Genomic DNA, 20,490 nt, shown 5'->3' on the forward strand with positions numbered 1-20,490 from the left:
TATTTTGGGCCTTGTTGTTAGGCACATATATGTTTATAATTGTTATATTTTCCTGGTAGATTGAGCCTTTATGATGATAAAATGTTCCTCTTTATTTCTAGTAAATTTTTTGTTTCTTTAAAAGTTTGTTGTTCTGATATTAGTATGGGCACTGCAGCTTTCATGCTGCTGCTATTTGCATGATATGTCATTTTCCATCTTTTACTTTCAACGTATTTGTGTCATTGAATTTAAAGTGTGTCTCCTAAAGACAGAACATAGTTGCATCTTGCTTTTTATCTAGTCTGACAGTATACATTTATACTATTATAATTTCATAATTACCTATACTTTACTGTTGACCTTTGTTTTTTTCGTGTGAATAGGAAGTTATGGTTACTTACTTTCTGCCTGAAGAACTTCCTTTAATTTTATTTTTTTCACTTTTTATTTTCATTTTTATTTATCTATTTATTTTGAGACAGAGTTTCACTCTTGTTGCCTAGGCTGGAGTGCAGTGGCGTGATCTCGGCTCATTGTAACCTCCACCTCTGGAGTTCAAGTGATTCTCCTGCCTCAGCCTTCTGAGTAGCTTGGATTACAGGCACCCACGACCATGCCTGGCTAATTTTTGTATTTTTAGTAGAGACAGGGTTTCACCATGTTGGCCAGGCTGGTCTTGAACTCCTGACCTTGGTGATCCACCTGCCTTGGACTCCCAAAGTGTTGGGATTACAGGCGGGAGCCATCATGCCTGGCCAAGAACTTCCTTTAGTAATTCTTATAAGTCACATCTGCTAATAACAAATTCTCTTATTGTTTGTTTTTCTAGGAATGTATTTTTTGAAAGATAGTTTTGTTGGGTATAGGAGTCATGGTTCACATTTTTTTTTCTTTTAATACTTTGTATGTCTTATCCCACTTCTCTCTGGTCTCTCTGGTTGTTAATGAGAAATTCACTGTTAAACTTATTGAAACTATTTTTACATGATGAATTATTTTTCTTTTGCTACATTCAAGATTTTCTTTTTGCTATTGACTTTCAGCCCTTTTACTGATGTTCTTTGTGTGGATCTCTTTGCATTTAGCATACTTCACATTCATTGAGCTTCCTGAAGGTATAGTGTAATATACCTTGTTCTACTTTATAAAAAAAAAATAAATCGGGCAAATTTTAAGCCAGTGTAACTTCTGTATTTTCTCCTGCTTTGTCTTTTCTTTTTCAGATAATTCCATTACAGTATTTTGGTTTGCTCAGTGGTGTATCACATATCATTGAGGCTCTGTTAATTTTTCTTTATTCTTTTTCTCTTTGGTCTTCTGATTGTGTAATCTCTCTTGATCTGTCTTTAAGTTTGCTGATTCTTTCTTCTGCTAGTTCAAATCTACTATTGAACTCTAGTGAATGTTTCATATCAGCTATTGTATTTTTCAAGACCAGAATGCCTGCTTGTTGTTTTTGTTAAAATAATTTAAGTGATTTATATCTGTATATGGATATCCTGTACTCTCTAAGACATTGTCATCATACTTTCCTTGTAATGGCTGCTTTGAAGTGTGTATTAGTTCTCATGCTGCTGTAAAGAACTGCCCGAGACTGGGTAATTTATAAAGGAAAGTGGTTTAACTGACTCACAGTTGTGCATGTCTGGGGAGGCCTGAGGGAACTTACAATCATGGCAGAAGGGGAAGCAAACACATCCTTCTTCACATGACAGCAGGAAGAAGTGCTTAGCAAAGACGGAAAAGTCACTTATAAAACCATCACATATCGTGAGAACTCACTCACTATCATGAGAACAGCAGCATGGGGGTAACTGGCCCCATGATTCAATTATCTCCCACTGGGTCCCTCCCATGACCACATGGGGATTATGGGAACTACAATTCAAGATGAGATTTGGGTGGGGATGCAGCTAAACCATATCAAAGTGTTAAATTTGACACATGGGCCCTCTTAATGGGAGTTTCTGTTGTCTCCTTTTTTTGTGTGTCTGTATGGATCACACAATTCTGTTTCTTTGCATGGCTCATACTTTTTTAAATTGAAGACTGAACATCTTACATAATGTAGCTATTCTTGCCGGACACTAAACCCCCCTCTAGAGGAGGGCGACTTGTTACTAGCGACTGGATATACTTTTTTTTTTTTTTTTTTTTTTAATGCAGAGTCTCACTTTGTCACCCAGGCTGGAGTAAAGTGGCATGGTCACAGCTCACTGCATCTTTGACCTCCCAGGCTCAAGCGATCCTCCTGCTTCAGCCTTCTGAGTAGCTGAGACCACAGGCATATGCCACCATGCCCGGCTAATTTTTGTATTTTTTATAGAGATGGGGATTCACTGTGTTGCCCAGGCTGGTCTTGAATTCCTCAAGCAGTCCACTTGCCTCAGCCTCCCAAAGTGCTGGCATTACAGACATGACCCATTATGCCTGGCCTGGATATACTATTTAGGGATGTACATTTTCCTCTGTGTGAACCACTGATGTCATTCTCACAGGGTGCAGCCTTGGATATGTGCAGTCATTCTTGGGTGTCCATGGTTTTATCAGGTGTCTCTTTGCCTTTTTCTCTGATCTCTCTCTTAAGATGTCTGCCTGTAGTAATGTCACACCCAGATCTTAGTTCCAATGGCTTCTGGTTGATTTCTTTATTACTTTTGCTGTGGAATATGAGTTGTTCCACAGTGTGATTCAGTTAAATTTGGGCCTTTTTTCAGTGGTAGTTTTTGAGGTGAGTCCTTGAGGTTTTTTGTAACTCCAGGAGAACTCATCTTACGTTTCTTTCCCTGGGTTTCCCTTATGAACTACCTGCCTTATGGTTCAGTTTTTTGTTTTCAGGAAGCTACCTCCCTCTTCTTAATTGTTTGACATGAACATTTTTATTGTTTATAAGAGTACTCTTAGGTTTGAACTTCCCTGCATACAGGTTCAAATAAAGTCAGTTCCTTTGGGGGGACTTCTCTGTTCTTATGGCTTGTGTCTTCTGGGAAAAATCTCTGGGCCACTGCTCCAGAGCTGAGGATAGTGACAATGGCCCACTTCTCTCAGAGTTAAATTTCTGCTTTATGAGCAAAGTACTAGGTATAGGCAGTAGCCTCTAGTCCTCTCAGCTTACTCTTCCTTGTGTGCAAACTCTACCCAGTAAGTGAGGTGAGGCAAGGATAATCAGGGCCCTGGTGTTATTGGCATGATATTCCTGAGGTAGAACCTTGGCTCTATGAGTGGGGGCTGGATGGAGTAACAGAACTCCTGACCTGTCAGCTGCACTTTAGTCTCAGCTGCACTCAGTTGCAGTTTTGTCTCTGTGTAGCATGGGGGAGAGAGAAAATGAGAAATGCTGGCATCTTACCCCTCTCTGGGAGATACCATAGCCCTCAACTGGTGGCTGGGGTAGAGCGAGCTCTGTGTTCTGAGCTATACCCATCTGAGGTAGAATGACTGTCACACTGGACTGAAGTGGTGTGGGTTATACTTCAAATGCCATAGACCTTCACTCCTTTTACCAGTTTTAGCAGATTTTCATGTATTATTGTTTCTTCATTTGCTGTTTGCCTTAAGGCAAATTTCCAGAGACTTTAAAGAGTTTTCATTTTTACTGTTTTTGCAGTTATATGTTTATTTTTATGGGAGTCAGTCTGCAGAGGTCCTTACTCTACCATTCCAGAGGTGACCTCTTAATGGTCATGTTTACTGGCTTGCTCAAGACAGGGTTTGAAATTAATTTTTCATTGAGCTACTCAGGTGCAAATTGATATTATTTAAATATGTGGTTAAAAATGTTTCCTACCTTATATCTCAAAAAGTGACTTTTAAATATAGCCCTCATCTTTGGATCAGGTTCAATATAAGTCCCATACTCAGAAAAACAGTTCCAATTCAATTCTTTTTGCATATTAACTGTGAGATCTTAAGCAGGTTACTTAACCACCCTCAATTTGTTTGCTCATCCTAAGTATTGAGAGAGTAGTAGCTGTTTGTAAGTTAAATTACATAATGGATGTGAAAGCTTTTGAACTTTTAAACTCTAAAAACTTAAAACACAAAGGATTGTTATTACCAGTTTAAATCAAATGCAGAATGAAATGAAGTGACTTTTTCTGATTTTATTCTTGTCTAAGAATACTAAGTATAACATTTATTTTAGAAAGTCATTTATGATTTTTAAATTCTTCATATTAGCATGTGATACTCTTATAAAATCAGCTAAGATATCACCTAGAAAATGATTACTTTAGATATGTTGATTGTGGAATTACATTAGTAGAGGTGGAAAATAACATTTTTAGCTTGTGTCTGTTATTAATAGTATAATAATTCTTTTATCTGTTCATTTATTGTGGTCTTTTTGATAGTTCTCTGTGGATCTCAATAAGAGTTCATTTTTATATGTGAAAATGATGAACATGACCCAATAATTTTTAAAGGATCATGGAATCTAGATTTGGAAGGTGATCTTGGATTTGGTTAAATCTAGTAGGAATTGCATTCTCAGGTCCCCTTCAAATTCTTACTTGGCCACTGCATGAACAAATCATGGACAGAGGATTACTGTTGCACATAGCCTCTGGATTCCATTTTCACTACACTTCAATTTTTAGGGTTTTTGTAGTTTAGAAAACATGTTGTATCATGCATTTCATTTATTCTTTACTTCTGATTCAGGTGTTGCCCTATTTTGCATATGAGGAAATCAAAGATCAAAAAGATCAATGGTTTACTCAAAGTTATAAGAGTACTAGGAATTAAAAATTAGATTTATGATTTTTGAATCACTATTTTACAGGAATAAGCATATGCTACCTACCTGGTACTGTATATCATAAACTGAAAGATTTTTGAAAAGTCAGGAATCCCGCAACTCAACACATTCACAGTTTAGAAGGGAAGAAAATTCTTAAAGCAGCAGTTACTGTTTAGACTGGAATACTGTGGTAGAGATGTTTCAGTGATCTGAAACAGAAAAATGGATCTAGATTAGTTAGGGGTAACTTCATGGAAGAAGACTTTTGAAATGAACATCATTTAAAATGACTGCAGTAATGTCAGCTGGAATGATTTCTAATACAATCTCAGCTGCCACTTTTTAATTTATATCTGAATCCAAATCTTCCTCCATTAATTTCCACAGCCTTGGTTCTGTGTTAATACAAAACAAATTAAATCTCTCTTCCATGTGAAAGTTCTTCACCTACTGAAATACACTGTGTCTCTCCCAGATCTTTTCTCCAGGCTTTTCTTCAGCTGTTGCATCTAACTTTTCAACACATAATCATTATTGAAAGATGGTAGGTAATAATGTTAATTTGGTTAGACAGAAGCATTTGCTACTACCATGTTTCCTCCTCTCTGGTGAAATAATAGTATGTTGTTCATTATTGATTATATTTATTTGTTTTTTGTGAAGTTTTTCTTCTGGTCAAGAATTGCTTCTGGCTAATTAGTAGAAAATACAATAACAATTACTCGATTCATATTTTGCCCCATATTAGTCTATTAATGTAAGCTGTTTGAGAGCCATGCAACATTTTAAACATATATTTTAGCTTTTTGTCAATGTATAATGATATACATTGATATAATGATGTCATTATATCAATGATAACATTATTAGATTTTTTCTAAGACAAGTATATCTTCTCACTTTTTCCATATAAATTTTCGTTGTATTAGGATTTTCCCATACTGAACTTTTTTTTGGAAAACCAAATATAGGATTCCTCACTTGATTTTATTAAACACAATCTTGCAAATTTGGGGTCATTCTTCTGATTTACATGTAATCTTTTTTTTTTTTTTTTTTTTTTTTGTGATTCCTAAGTTTTCTTTCCTGGCTAACCCTTTCTTTAGGGGCCTGTAAGAGGAAATCTTAGATAAAGTTTGATTCCTAAAAATGCCACCAGACATGGTGGCTCACACCTGTAACCCCAGCACTTTGGGAGGTTGGGCCAGGTGGATCGCTTGAGACCAGGAGTTCAAGACCAGCCTGGGCAACATGGCGAAACCTCATCTCTATTAAAAATATAAAAATTAGCCAGGTGTGGTAGCGTACGCCTGTAGTCCGAGCTACTCGGGAGACTAAGGTGGGAGGATCGCCTGAGCTTGGAAGGCAGAGGTTGCAGTGAACTGAGATTGTACCACTGCACTCCAGCCTGGGTGACAAAGTGAGAGAGACCGTGTCTCAAAATAAATAAAAATAAAATAAAAATAAGTTTAAACAAATGCCAACATATTTCCATATATTTACACATTGTTTATGCTGTCTTTAGAGTATCCTGGCTTTAAATCCTCGAACACAAACTCATGCGACTCTGCGTTCCACTTCGGCCAAGAAATTAGACAAGAAACATTGGAAAAGAAATCCTGATAAGAACTGCTTTGTAAGTACCACTGATACACTATTTCATGCTGAAAATTATCTCACTCCACACATTGTAAGACAAGATTTTACATACACTTAGAAATAAGGTATTAAAGTACAGCCGTGATTTTAAAAATATTTTAAATATTTAATATTTGAATAAGTTTGAAAGTGTATTTTTAATTACACTGCTTTAAAAAATCTCCTGAAATACAAATTATATACAGGTTGAGTAAACCAAATCTGAAAATTCATAATACCCAAATCTGAAACAAATCTGGTGTCAAGCATTTTTGATAAGGGATATGCAACCTGTAAATTTAGTTTGGTGCCAAAATTTCTTTTTTCAAAATCTTTAAAATTTGTTTTAAAATTGTTTTGCCTAATGACACAATGATACGGAAGAGTTTTCATGTTAAAGATATAGTCTAAATGAAGAAAGCTATAGATAACACTGGTATCTGTGGACTTTAAAAATACACCCTCACAAAATATATGAACATTAGATGTTTTATGAACACCTAATATTTCCAGGTGAGGTGTAGGAGCAAAACAGCATTTCGCTGAGATTATTGCTAGAACTTTGTTTAACTGTACATAGGAGGTGATTATAGAGCTGAAACTGACACCATAGATCGGATATAAGTACAACCTTAAAGGTGATGTTAGAAATTCCATCTTAAGGTTATATACATTTTTAAATTTTGAAAGAAATGTCTTTTTATCTGATTTCCCCAGATTACCCCAAATTAATATTCCCAAATTAATGAGTGAGACAGTAGTATTAGTTTAACATTAGCTCAATTGGAACCGTGTATATACTTTCTTATAGAATGTATGATTTTAGTTTATGTACTTCTTTCCTCCTTCTTATATTATGAACTCTTTGAGGATGGAAATTGAGGGTGTGTGCTCATGTGTGCTTGTATTTATCTAATTTTAAGTTTTTCTATCACCAGCCACTGGGCAATTTTTTTTGAATGAAAAAAGAAAAAGAAACAGAGAAACAATGTTACATGAAAAGATCCCATAGTCACTTAATTACAGACATGGATTTTGAATTCAGTTTTTCTTGTTCCAGTTTTGGGAGCTTTGTTTTCTATCATGATGCTTCTAGTAGAGGTCTCTAAAAGGAAACCAGTGTGATTCAGATTGTTCAAGGAATAGGCCACTTACAAGCCATGACGCAGTTTAATGATAAGAGCAATTGAATAACACTGAAAAAAGAATCATATAATTTTTTTATTATAGTTTTTTTCTTTTTTTAATTATTATTATACTTTAAGTTTTAGGGTACATGTGCACAATGTGCAGGTTAGTTACATATGTATACATGTGCCATGTGCTGGTGTGCTGCACCCATTAACTCGTCATTTAGCATTAGGTATATCTCCTAATGCTATCCCTCCCCCCGCCACCCCACAACAGTCCCCAGAGTGTGATATAATTTTTAAACTTAGAAAGCCCTTAAAGACTATCAAGCCTGAATCTCTAATTTTTAAAGGTCTGAGAACTATGATCAAGAGACACTATGTGACTTCCCTAATGTTTCGCATTTATAAGTTTTCAAAGTATTTATGGTCAGGACTTTATTTCGAAATGGAGACTTTCTTTATTTTGATTGCTGTTGTTGTTATTTTATGGAAATTAGCATTTGTATCTCATAATGTGATCCTATAAATTGAGTTTATTTTATCATTTAAAAAATAATAGCCAAGGTACAGTGAGGTCCACTTTCTCTGTCAAATATATATTGACCCAAATATTTATAAAAGCAGTTTGACAATATCTTTGACAATATTCATTTGGACCTGTGATTCTATACCTAGGGATGCTATTTATACCTATGGATGCTATAAGAAGATACCACAGACTAGGTGGGTTAAACAACAGAGACTTATTTTCTCACAGTTCTGGAGGTTAGGAGTCCCAGATCAAGGTGATTTCTTCCAAGACCTCTCTCCTTGGCTTGTAGATGGTGTCTTCTCCCTGAGTTTTTCACTTTGGGTGTGCTTGTGTCCAAATAAGGACATCGGCTATATTGGATTAGGACATACCCTAATAACCTCATTTTAACTTAATTACCTCTTTAAAGACTCTCTCTCCAAATATAGCTACATTTTGAGATAGTGGGGGTTAGGACTTCAACATAAGATTTTTGAGGAGATATAGTTCAGTTCATAACAATACTTTTAAATTATCAAACACTTGCACCAGTAATTTATTTTCTAATAACATATCTGAAGGAAAGAATTAGGAATATAGATAAAGAATTAAGCACAAAGAGGATTATCTTAGGCATTATTTACTCAATGGAGACAAATGTAGGGGAAATCCCACTGAATTCCAACCAGTGGGTCATGGTTAAGCAAATTAGAGTAAATTAATTCAGTGGTATGTTGTGCAGTCATTAAGATGTTTTTGAAATAATAATCTGGATAAATTCTATCTGCATTACATGGAAAAAGGATTTAACATCACTGTATTCAATAGTGATTGTGTACACTTACACATAACCATACCTTTATATATATATGCACAAAAGAACAAAAAAAATGAAATATTAATATTGAGTATATTTTTTGGCACTTTTGTATATTTCAGGTCTTCTATAATGAGTATTAGTAGAAAAATAAAATGAAAGCTTTAGATCTGTGTTAAAATAGTAATCTCGATTTATAAGATCAGATTTATTGCACTGATGTCTGTTAGTTTGAAGACTCTCTGTGACATTCATGAATTTCTCAGAGCAGTGAGGTTTATTCCGAAAAGTGAAATATGAAGCTAGGGTTGAAAGTTATTCTCGGTGTGGTTGAATAATGCTGCTCCTTACGTATTTGTTATTATCCTCTTCATGCTGGCATAAATAATTGAATGAAAGTGTCACCAAAACATATGGTTTGTTTTTCAATTCATAAAGACCCAAGTAGGATGCTGGAACTTTTATCCCCACTAGCTAGCCAGTAACCAGTAACTGATGAGATATGAAAAAGTTTTCTTCTTACCTCACTGACATCTCCTTCTTGTTTTTCTTCACTTCTTTGTTGATTATTTCTCCTCTCATCCCTAGATATTTCAGTGCCCAGAGCTCAAACTCTCTTTCTTTCTTTTAAAATAGTCACTACATTGGTTATCTCGTTATCTCCTTGCTTTTAATACTATCTTTAGATTGAAGATTCCTTTATATTTCTAGCCTGCATTACTGTCTCTCTATCTATATATTGATATATATGCATATATCTCTCTCTATATATAGATATCTATCTATATATAGGCTATATGTTTCTTATGTTCACTTACCCAAAACAGAGTTATAATTGGACTCAACAATTATAGAAGTTTTTCTTGAGGCATTATATAGTCCTCTCTTACTATCTGCCTTCTTCTTCCTTTTTTCTATTTCTTTGGTGCTCGAAGCATCTTATTTCAGGCACTGTATTGAATGCTACTCAGAGGTGAATAAAACCTAGCAAAATAAGTAGTCTAAAATCGTTTATTAAAATAGATACAAATTTTGTTTAATAAGTAAATCATAGGCTTCTTAGAAAATAAGCATGTGTTTGACCTGTAAAAGTGCCTTAAGAATGGCAGTTCTGAAATTATTGCCCAGGAATATCTTCACTTGGTAGTTTAATACTCTTCTAGTACTAATTGGAAATTCTGACTTCAGTAGGGGATTTAAACTGGCAAACATGTTTATACTGGTTAATGAAGCACGAAGCAGTTATTTCCAGTATATTTTAAGCAGGTGTTCCGTAACTGCTGTTTATTTTTGCCATTTTTGAAAATATTGAACTATCCTAATTACATAAATATTTTGCACTCATTTTTCCTGAGCAATTTTTGAAGACCAGAAAATATTACAAATCAGAAAACTTATGCTAGGTGAAAATTAAAAGGAAAGGCAGTTAAAGACAGCCAATTAGCCAATTATTAGACTTGTTTTTAAGAATTGTAGCAAATTTGTTCTAAATGCATGACACATACAAGGTGCTCACCATAAAAAAAATACAATGAGAATAAGCTATAATGTATATTAAGAATTTGCAATGCTTTTTGTGAAGTAATTTATTTAAGCTTCAGAAGCACCCTCTCAGGTATACATTATATTTTATCATCCATTCATAGATGAGGGAATTGAGGCACATGGAAGCATAAGAAACCTATTCACAGTTCCACAACTGAATGGTGGAACTAGAGACTGAACCTATGCAATTGCCAGAGAGCTCTTTTAGTAGAATTTTTTTGAATAAGGAAATAAAAGAAAATCATTGACTTATTTTCCTTGTAGACAATGAAAAAAACTAAATAATATATGGGTTTTGATAATTTTTTTTCTTGCATGAGCTTCACAATCGCAGTCACTCGTTTGTTTCACATTTATTGTCTGTGCCACTTGCCACATTGAAATTTATGTGACATAGGCCTTGCCAAGAAGTTCTCACATTGTTTTGAAGAAGACTGAAATACCAATAAATAATAATAATACTCTTTTGAAGGAAGAACAGTTAAGGCGTTTTAATGATCAATGTGAGTTGATCATATTTGCCTTTAGGTGAATCAGTCTAGCTTTCAGTGTGGACCATGGATTTAATGAAAAGATGGGAGGCAAGGTCTCTGGGACTGGGTTTAGAAAGTTGGAAGACAGGTGATGAAGACTAGGAGGGAGGATGAGCTTGAATTGATTTAGGAGATAAAACACATATGATTTGGGAGTTGACTTTATGTGTATGTTTACTTGTTTATAGCATAAGTTGAGGGTAAATACTAAACTCACTTTTGGATTATTTGAGGTCTTGTGCCTGTGGATCACTGCAAAAGTTGAAGATTAGTAAAGGGTCTGGGATGGAGATAAAGAATTTTTGAATCATCAGGATATATGTAAATAACTAAAAGCCTAGGGGGAGAGTTACCCAGGAAGAGTGTGTAAAGTGGAAAGAGGGTGCAGGTTAGACCTTTGGGATTAGGGCAGAAATTAGAGTGAGGCAAGTGAGGCACTGGCCTGAGGTTCAAAATATAAGGGGCTAACAAAGACTGAGTAATCTAGAAAAACAATAATAATAATAAATATATATAGGCACACACCTTTTTCCTTTTGCCTCAGGCTCCAATGTGGCTCAGCATGGCACTGAACATAGCACGGAAAAGGCAGGCAGAGATGAGAATTTAGCTATAAGCACTATGAGAGGTGAGATGAGAACCACAAGAGCATAGTAGGGGACTTCCATGGAGGAAGGATAGGTTAATATGTTTTTCTAATAATATTTCTTATGTTCCAAATACGTTTAATTTTTATACTTTTGGAAATTATACTTAAGGTTTGTCTTGTCTGCTGGCACCATTTTTCCTTCTCAAGTTTACATGGCTATTAAGAGATGAAATCCACTTAATTAGTACAACTAGCAGTCAATCTCATTCACACTTTCATGGATAGCCAGCTACTGGGATCTGTTAAATTTGATGGAGAATATATGTCCCTCCATTGACATATCAAATTCACAATATGAATTTTTATTTTTAAGCTCCAAAGTAAATAAACTTTTCACCAGATATCGAGTAAGAAAGCAATACCTGTTCTACCCTTGCCTCTTGTTATATGATATTTGAAAATACTTTCTCAAGCATGAGCTTGCTTTTTTGATTGTTGACAATTATTTTCTTCCAAAAATAGACAGTAGTTGAGTTTCTGAAATAAAAAAATAAAAACAGATTCTTTGCAACTAAATACCTCTTTCAGTATGTGAAAAATGCAGTGTTTGTATAGAGCATGCAGATATCCAACTAGAAACTCAGGCATGCAAGTCACGTGACCTCTTTTATTTTCTTGTAACTGAACTTAATTCTATCGTAAGTATCTGTGAGAGTGGAAACCTGTGTGTCACTTGTAGTATTCATTTTTCCCTGCTTGTCCCCCTCACCCCTTATTTCTGCGAGCTGATACCTAAGTTTTATGAGGGTTGGTGGCAAGTGTGGGCTGTGAGGTAAGCCCAGCTGACTTTTCATGCCATCTTCCCACTGGTCACCATCATGGGGACTTTGGAGTCATCTTTCATTTTCATTCATTAGAACCCTTTCTATCCCTCGCTTCTCTACTACTTTGAAGCCATTCTTGAAAAGATGACAGTCATTCTGATGTTCCACTCAACACTGGGGTTCAGAGAAGTTCACGGTTCAATCTACTCTCCCAGGGCTTCGTTTGTTGAGTCACAGATTCTCCATCTTTCATTTACCCACACCTGGTATTTGTCAGCCCTCTGAGAATAGCCTAAGGAGCTGGGCATTGATCCTCTTTCTCCAAGATCTGCCAATATCTCTGGGCCCTTCACTTTGCTTTTGGTCCTCATTTTGTCTCTCTGTCCATTAAATATTTATATAGACTGGGTGGGAAGGATGGGAGTGGAGGAAAAAAGTTACTTTTAACTTATCACCCATTTCCTCCTAAATCCACTGTCAATCACTGAAGTCCTTTCAATTTTTCTGAAAACGTGACTTCTAAAATTCTAAGCCCAAAAGAAACACCCTTTGTTTCTCTGCTTTCTGTAGTTATATTATTTCCTTCAAGAAATGAAAACCCAGTGGCCTCTCTGACTAATAGGTATAAATTTGTAGGTGGAATGGGAAGGGATGGTAGCAAAACTACAACCACCCCATAAAGACTGATTTTGAATTTGAATTTATCATGAATGATGATCATCTCCTGCTCTCTATCCAGCAAGTTCTCAAATGAAGGCTGTTGGAGTGGGGAGAGATGGCAGAGTAAGTTCCTATTTGGGATGGGAAAGATTATAGAAAGGTAGGCGAGGGCAGGCAATGCCAGAGGAACCCCATGTTGGGAAGCTGGGACATTACTTGCGTGATCCTAAAACTGAGTGCCAACTTAAATGTAGTGCCTCAGTGCCTCACTTACTTCACCCTGTTACTGGCCCAAAGGGCTTCCACTGTCCTGGAGGTACCAGCCAGCCTCAAGACCCAGTAGTGTCTCCACAGGTGTTTAAACTTCAGTAGCAACTGCAAAACCGCAGTAGCGACCCAGATGGATTTGGATGTCCAGGTTGAGTCAGAAGTACTTGCTGGCTCACTCTGTGGAATTTCCTGGTCATTACATTAACTTCTGAATTGCACTACCAGTCATGACGCATTATTGAGTGTTTTGGAATACTTGATAATGGTATGATTTTACTGTGAATGATATATTACTAAATATATTATTATTTTCCTATCCCCAAATTAAATTAACTCAAAATTGGTAGACATTTGAATAAAGAGATCAGTTTGCCTATGACATCTTGATTTGAGAAAAACCCCGTATTCAACTAGTTCTGCAAGTAAATTATGTAAACATAAATGGCATACATACATTTTAAAAACAATTTTCCTGTGGCATTTGTTGAGAACATTGCAATGAATTAGAAAAATAAAAGTTTACTTTGAAGTAAGTATATTTTAAGTGATCATTACTGGGCAATAGCTTTCTTATTTCTAACAAATGTTAGATATTATTAATGTGTAAATTTAATAATTTTGCGTGTGTGTCTTAGGAAAATTAAAGAAAATAACACTTTAAAGAAAATGCGAGCTTAAAATTTCAGCAGAGGGAAAAAAATTAGAGAGGGAAAAATATACTGTGAAATGTGACTACCTAGAAATCCCTTCAGAGTATAAAGCTCATTTACACATATTGTAGACCTTGTAATTTTGAAGTTGAGGTGGAGTCTTTCATTGTATGAATTCTGACATACAACAAGTATTTATTTTAAAATAATAACTGGCTGCTTATGCAAAGGCATTTTGGGTAGAAAGTTTAGAGTCTAGTTGTAGATTTCAAGATGGGAACAGTGGAAAATCTCAATTATGCCTCTCTTGATAGCTACATTCACTCCATAGTTTTAATGCCTATCTATGTGTTTATTAACAGCCAAATGAATATCTCCATCCAAGATCCCGTCTGTATCCAGATGCTTCTTAAGATAGTTCCACCTAGATATTGTATTGGTTTCTGATTATGACTATGTCAAAAACCGAATTATTCATGCCTATTCCTGCCCGGCTTTTCTTTTGCTATGTTGGTAGCAAAAATAATCACTTTGTCATCTAGGCAAGAAAACTCAGGGCAATTCTTGACACTAAAAATGCTATTATCAGCAACACTGTATTGTAACTAACATAGAATAAAAGAAGACTCAAATGTATAACATACATTCATTTAATATTTTTATGCCATTTGATTTTCATTTCTGCATGGAACAATGAATCATTATGTCATTGTGGTACTTGCCATATTTGATCAATTCTCTGATGCATATTTTATCACAGTTTCACATCTCTGGAATTAAGATTCATTTTATAGTTAATCTGATAAGAAAGTTTGTACCAGTTTAATTAGCAGTTTTTTGTTGTTGTTAGTATATAAAAATAACATATCTTAAAAATCTCTGTTGTCTTTGGCACTATAAAATAAAGCATGTACAGAGAGAAGGCAGAAAATATTTTGACTGAAGCAAATGTTCTCCAATTTTTATTAATGTTGTTGGTAGATGTGATAGCTTTCCATAGCACTGGAAATTCATGAAAAGGAAACCCTTTGAAAATAAAAACATAGGTATATGAACAATAGTCCTAGTAACTGCAAGATTGCAGTTCAACTTAGTTTAGGATAATTTTGTCTTGTATTTCCAGAATAAAAAGCAATTCCTCTGAGTGTCTGAATCACATCATTTTTAAGGATTCTCAAATATATTATTTTCCTGTCCCAAATTAATTTAACTGAAAATTGGTAGACACTTGTATAGAGAGATCAATTTGCTTATGGTATCTTGATTTGAGAAAGACCCTGTATGCACCTAGTTCTGCAAGTAAATTATGTAAACATAAGTGGCATAAATGTTCATGATCTGTAAAATATTTGTAGTTCTCCTTCCTTATGAATTTATGATATGTTTAATGTACACAAAGCATTTTTGAGTATCTGATACAAATACCTAATTTAGACTATATGATTCAGTTTCTCGTATATTCTTTCCATCTCTGTGCTGAGAAGCAAATACATTTCACTTATTTTTTCTGAAGTTCTATGATTTAGGGAGTGCATCTAACAAAGGATTTAGCTGTGTGACACAGTGCCATACTCTGTAATAGTATCTCAAATAATAACGGTGATAATGGTGATGATGAAGACAATGAGGATGGTGGATAGTGAACCAGGCTGTTTATAATAACTAAATTAGTTGATGAACAACTCTATGAAGCAAATATTACTTCATGCATTTACTCCTTATACTCCCTTTCCTGCTTTATTTTTCTTCATAGAACATATTGCCATCTAACATACTATTTTTCATATTTTACTTTCTTTGGTTGTTTAGTTATTTTCTCCCCATGAGAATGTAAGGTCTGTGAAGACCTATTTTGTTCACAGCTGTATCTTCAGCTCCTGAAATAGTGCCACACATGTAGTAAGTATGCAATAAAAATTAATTGAATATTTACTGAAATCTTAGTGTGTGTTAAACACTGCTTTTGGTGCTGAGAATACAACTGTGTACTTTACTCTTCCAAAACTTATATTCTGGTGGATGAGAACTATTACTGTTGTTTTGTTAATTATTATGATTATAATCCTCTTTTTATTAATGGGAAATATGAAGCTTGTTGAAGATAAGTGAATTGCTCAATCTACACATATATAAAAATGTATTTTGATATTCTTTTGAAGAATTTTTATATAAGTTTTATCTACTAACATACACCTAGATTTCTGTAAGAATACAAAGTATACCCTGAAACAGCAAGTAAAATATGAAGCTATTGATTGGTTTCCATTGTTTATATATATATATGAAGTATGAACTGTGAGTATTATCTCCTGAATATTTTTGGGCATTAATTCAATTGCTGGAAATAAGTTACCTTCTGGAGTAATGAACCCACTTAAAGAATTAATTTATTGCATCACACTTTTCAGTATTTCTATAACACCACTACATATAAATTATTTCACTTTGAAACTTATATAGTATAAATATTTGAATCTAAATTGTACAGATTTATTAATTACTAAATATTAATGGAAGATCTAACATGTTCCAGCCACTGTGATAAGTCATGGGAAAGGGACAAAACGGTTTTTGCCCAGGCAGCTAAGTGGGCATTTGCACAGTTGTTAACCTCATTTCACGATCAAGTTTTGTCAGTACAGCCTTCCATGGGAGTTACAGCTGGAGTACTGTAGCCTGGTCTCAGAATTCAAGGTTGGCCTCCCTGAGGAACCAGAATTTAAACTGAAAATAAAGATGAAGGAGGGAAGGAAGGAAGGAAAAAGAGGAATTTCACGGGAGTAGAAAACTTGTATCTGAAAGTCCGAAGATGGGGGAGCATACTGATTGAAGTTAAGGGATTGAAACGGTGTCAGTACTGCATGGCTGAAGTCGTAGAGTGGAGCATGAAGAAAAGTACCAAGAGATGATGCTGAGGACCTCTCCACAGAGTAGTGACAATGATGATGATGATAAATATTTTTTTCTCGAAAAGTTCTATAGTCTGGTTATTTCATTGAGAAGTGCATGTTATATGTTAAAAAGGCACATTCTTTGTTTGTGATATGCTGTAATTTAGAGTTTTGATATATATTAGTATCCCTCTTTAAAAGTATGTTTTTTCCTAGTGCTTCATTCCGCACATGGACCAGTGTTGTCAGAGATTTATTCTCCAGGCAGAAATATGTAATAAGATGATAATTGACTAAAAAGAAGAAAAGTGTTAACTCTTAATTTCCTGAGGCTGTTACAAAAATGCTTTGCTTTAATTATTTATTTCAGACTGATTGCAACTTTCTCCACATCCATGTGACACACAAATTAAACTCGTTTGTAATTGTCAGCCATCAGCCTTGTTACTTTTATTTTGTTCTTAACTGGTTTGAAATTTTAATAATGGTTAAGCAGGGTGCTCTTTTTTTTAAACAACTTTATGGTTAATGGAATATAGTTATCTACTCAGGGTTTAAACTGAACTGGAGAAAACTTTCCCCTAAGTAAGGTATGTTTCAATTAGCTTTATTTGCAAAAGAAGGAAAATTTTCCCTTCACAGCTTCCTTATCTTTGAGGTTGGGTTTTTATGAGGGAAGACAGTGGAACCTAAAGAGCTCAGTTGTCAGTAGAGAGTTTGGTTAAGAGAGTAAGCTCTAGGGATAATCTGCTTAGCTCCAATTATTGGTTTTGCCATTTACTGGAGTATGACCTTGAGTAAATTTCTAATTCCATTACTGTCTCCATTTCCTCATCTCTAAATTAAGAGAATAATATCTACCTGATAGAGTAAATGAGTCAATGTGCATAGTATTCTTAAAATCGTGGTTGGCATATATATAACCTTATGTAAGTATTATTGCTTATCATTATCAGCATTTATAAGGGGGATGCTCCGAGGTTTCTGTTACTACATATGGAAGCGCATCATGATAGTGGATAGAGAACAATGTATATGGAAAAACCATGGAGAAGTACTGAGCAGCAAGATACTGAGGATGGTAATGGAAGACAGAATATTTCCTCTATTTCCCAGAAATTTCCTAGTAGCATATTTCTACAGAAACAGAAAGAAGAGAGAGAGAAACAGCCACAAAAATTTTTTTGAGCACTGTCTTATATGTGCATATGGATGGATTCTTTTTCTGTGATTTTTTTTTTTTTTTTTTTTGCCTGTATTTCTCCCTTCTCCAAAAAGCCTCAACATGATGCCTTGGTCTTGGAGAATTTTTATCATAGGATAGAGGTTTGTATTGTCGTGGGGAATTCCACTCTGGCCGAAGCTCTCTTGTGTGAGCTTCTGCAGGGCTACTAACTGCTAACCTGAAATGTGTTCCCTCTCTTAGAATGGCCCAAGAGTGAAATATTTATTCTCCGTGTCTGACAAGGAAATTTCAGAAGAAGTTGTTCTTATAGACTACGTATTAGTCCAGGAATATTGAGAAGGGATCCAAAAGATCTGGAACCAAATAGATTGAATTTGTTTACACAGAAAATCTTTGCATAATCATAAATATTAAACTGGAATTGTATGATGTATTATAGGTCAATAAGTAGTATATAATAAAGCAGATGTGTGTTAAGACTATTTCTATGAAAACAAAATATGTATATTTTAAAAGATATTAATGAAGCATATTACTGTATTTGCAAATAAGAAACATCTTTGCATATGGGAAAATACAGTGCTCTGAACAAAAGAAATCAGCAAAATTGTCTTTAGAGTCTAATGGTATATTTTACCTTTGCAAAACATTTATTTGGTGCTCATAGCAAATAAATATGTGAGTTTTGCTGTTTTCCCGAATGGGCATACAATGGCAGCTGTCTTTCTAATCGTTCCCCTATTCAAACACTAATCGGTGGAACCCACGTAGAATGCTAGACGCCTGAATAGGTAGACAATGGCAGCAGCGTTTTTAATCACAGTCCTATTCATGCACTAATCGGAGTGATGATTAAAGGACATTAGAGGGAGCACTTTGACATCTGATCCTTTGAACTGACGTCTGTGCAGGCTGCACTCCATAGAGCTCACTTGGCCAAACTGATTTCCTTAAATAAAGTGCTGTGATTTCCAATGTAGGAAATATTACATTAGAGCCTATTGAAATGATTAGGAATTGAGGAGCTTTTCTTTAGGTGGGAATGTGGTGTATGCTGTATACTCACAAAAGCGAGATCATTAATATTGCATGTACTACTTTGAATATCAGGGACCACAGAGAAATAGCATGAGAAACGCCTTCCTGCAGTCATGCACTTAAAATGAATATGAACAAAAATGTGGAACTCTTCTGTCATAGCTCTCCGTTATTGAAGTTTATGAATTTTGAAATATTTGTATTTTTATATAACACGATAAAGATCCACACATCCTAACTGCATTTCATATTTTTGTTTTCATTAAGCCAGGATATTTTTAATGTTACCTATCTTGAAGTTGCTTTAATTACAAAAAAAAAAGTGTTATACCCTATTTGCATGGTCATGCTTTGATTCAGTAGTCGTTAGTGAGACAGAATGGAATATTTTATTTTCTCTTTTCTTTCAAATTTCTAATATCTATTTAGATTTTACTAACCTATTCCCCAGAATATTTCATGTGATTTATCCTAAAAATCTATTCAGCATTTGCAAATTGAATCAGTAGTTAAAATTCCAACATCAATATTTGAATATGGAGCTCCAAATATCAATAACTGTATATACTACATTTATGTGTAATGTATGTAGGGGAAGAAAAACCTTTTCCTTTAACCTCTTATGTTCAGTGGCTGGGGCATGTGAATTAATCTGACAGAAGACAGATTAACAGGAAAACATGCATACACATTGTATTTGATGTTCATATTTTAATTTATATGTGCACAAGACCTTCACATGAAAGAAATGAAGACAGAAAGAAGCAGTTAAACCCAGGGGCTTACATACCATTTTAATAAAGGGAGATAAATCGTGCAGAAGTGATAACACAAAGGAAAAGGGGTTTGGGATTCTAGGGGTGATAAATCGTGGGAAGATAAATATATGAGGGATACTAATGGAAGATAAGGGCTATTTTAGCAAGGTTTGTTTGTGCAAATCCATCTTGGTGCCAACTTTCTGTATCCAGTGATAAGGATTGTTCTCCTCCTGGTATGGAAGAAGGGAGGGGAACACCTTCACAAAAGGAAATTTATGTCTGCTTTTAGGCAGATAGGGAGAGAGCAAAGAGCAAAGAGCTCTTTCTGCAGTTTGTTGTTTCTTAAGTGCTTTCAGCTCAAAATGGTCCTTATGCCAAGGTGGCATATTTTGGGGTGACATTCTGACCCCCTCACATACAGCCTCTTTGGATTGTTTCCTTTGTTTATTATATTTCTTATTTATAGGATTCTTTCCTAGAAGATAGGAATATTTATCACAAATTCTGGATAAATTTGACTGTGATGTATACTTCTGAAGGTACCTGCCACACAAATCCACAAGTTTATTGGCATAGACCCTTGAAGCTTTCTTTGTACCACCTAACTCTGGCCCTCATTCTGGCCACTTGAATCTGATGGAGAGAACCGACCGAGGCTGGGGAAATCAGGTTCTCTCCTAGATATCTATGACAAGAGATTCTTTTTCATTCTGGGCTGTTT

The 20,490-nt window shown here is 35.0% G+C and overlaps 1 protein-coding gene across 8 annotated transcripts in view; it reads left to right on the forward strand.

Moving 5' to 3' along the window:
* The window catches only part of DPYD (dihydropyrimidine dehydrogenase), an 841,255-nt gene that overhangs the window by 31,627 nt on the left and 789,138 nt on the right, over nucleotides 1–20,490 (forward strand). For all 8 annotated transcript variants that reach the window (XR_001707891.3, XR_001707895.3, XR_010153075.1 and 5 more), the window contains exon 2: nucleotides 6,249–6,359. Coding sequence is in view for 4 of the 8 variants with exons in the window: in XM_513583.8 (XP_513583.3) it covers nucleotides 6,249–6,359 (111 nt within the window). In the remaining 4 variants the exon portion in view is untranslated. The remainder of the gene's footprint in view (nucleotides 1–6,248; nucleotides 6,360–20,490) is intronic.

Source organism: Pan troglodytes, chromosome 1, assembly GCF_028858775.2.
Source record: "Pan troglodytes isolate AG18354 chromosome 1, NHGRI_mPanTro3-v2.0_pri, whole genome shotgun sequence".
Taxonomy (NCBI): Eukaryota; Metazoa; Chordata; class Mammalia; order Primates; family Hominidae; genus Pan; species Pan troglodytes.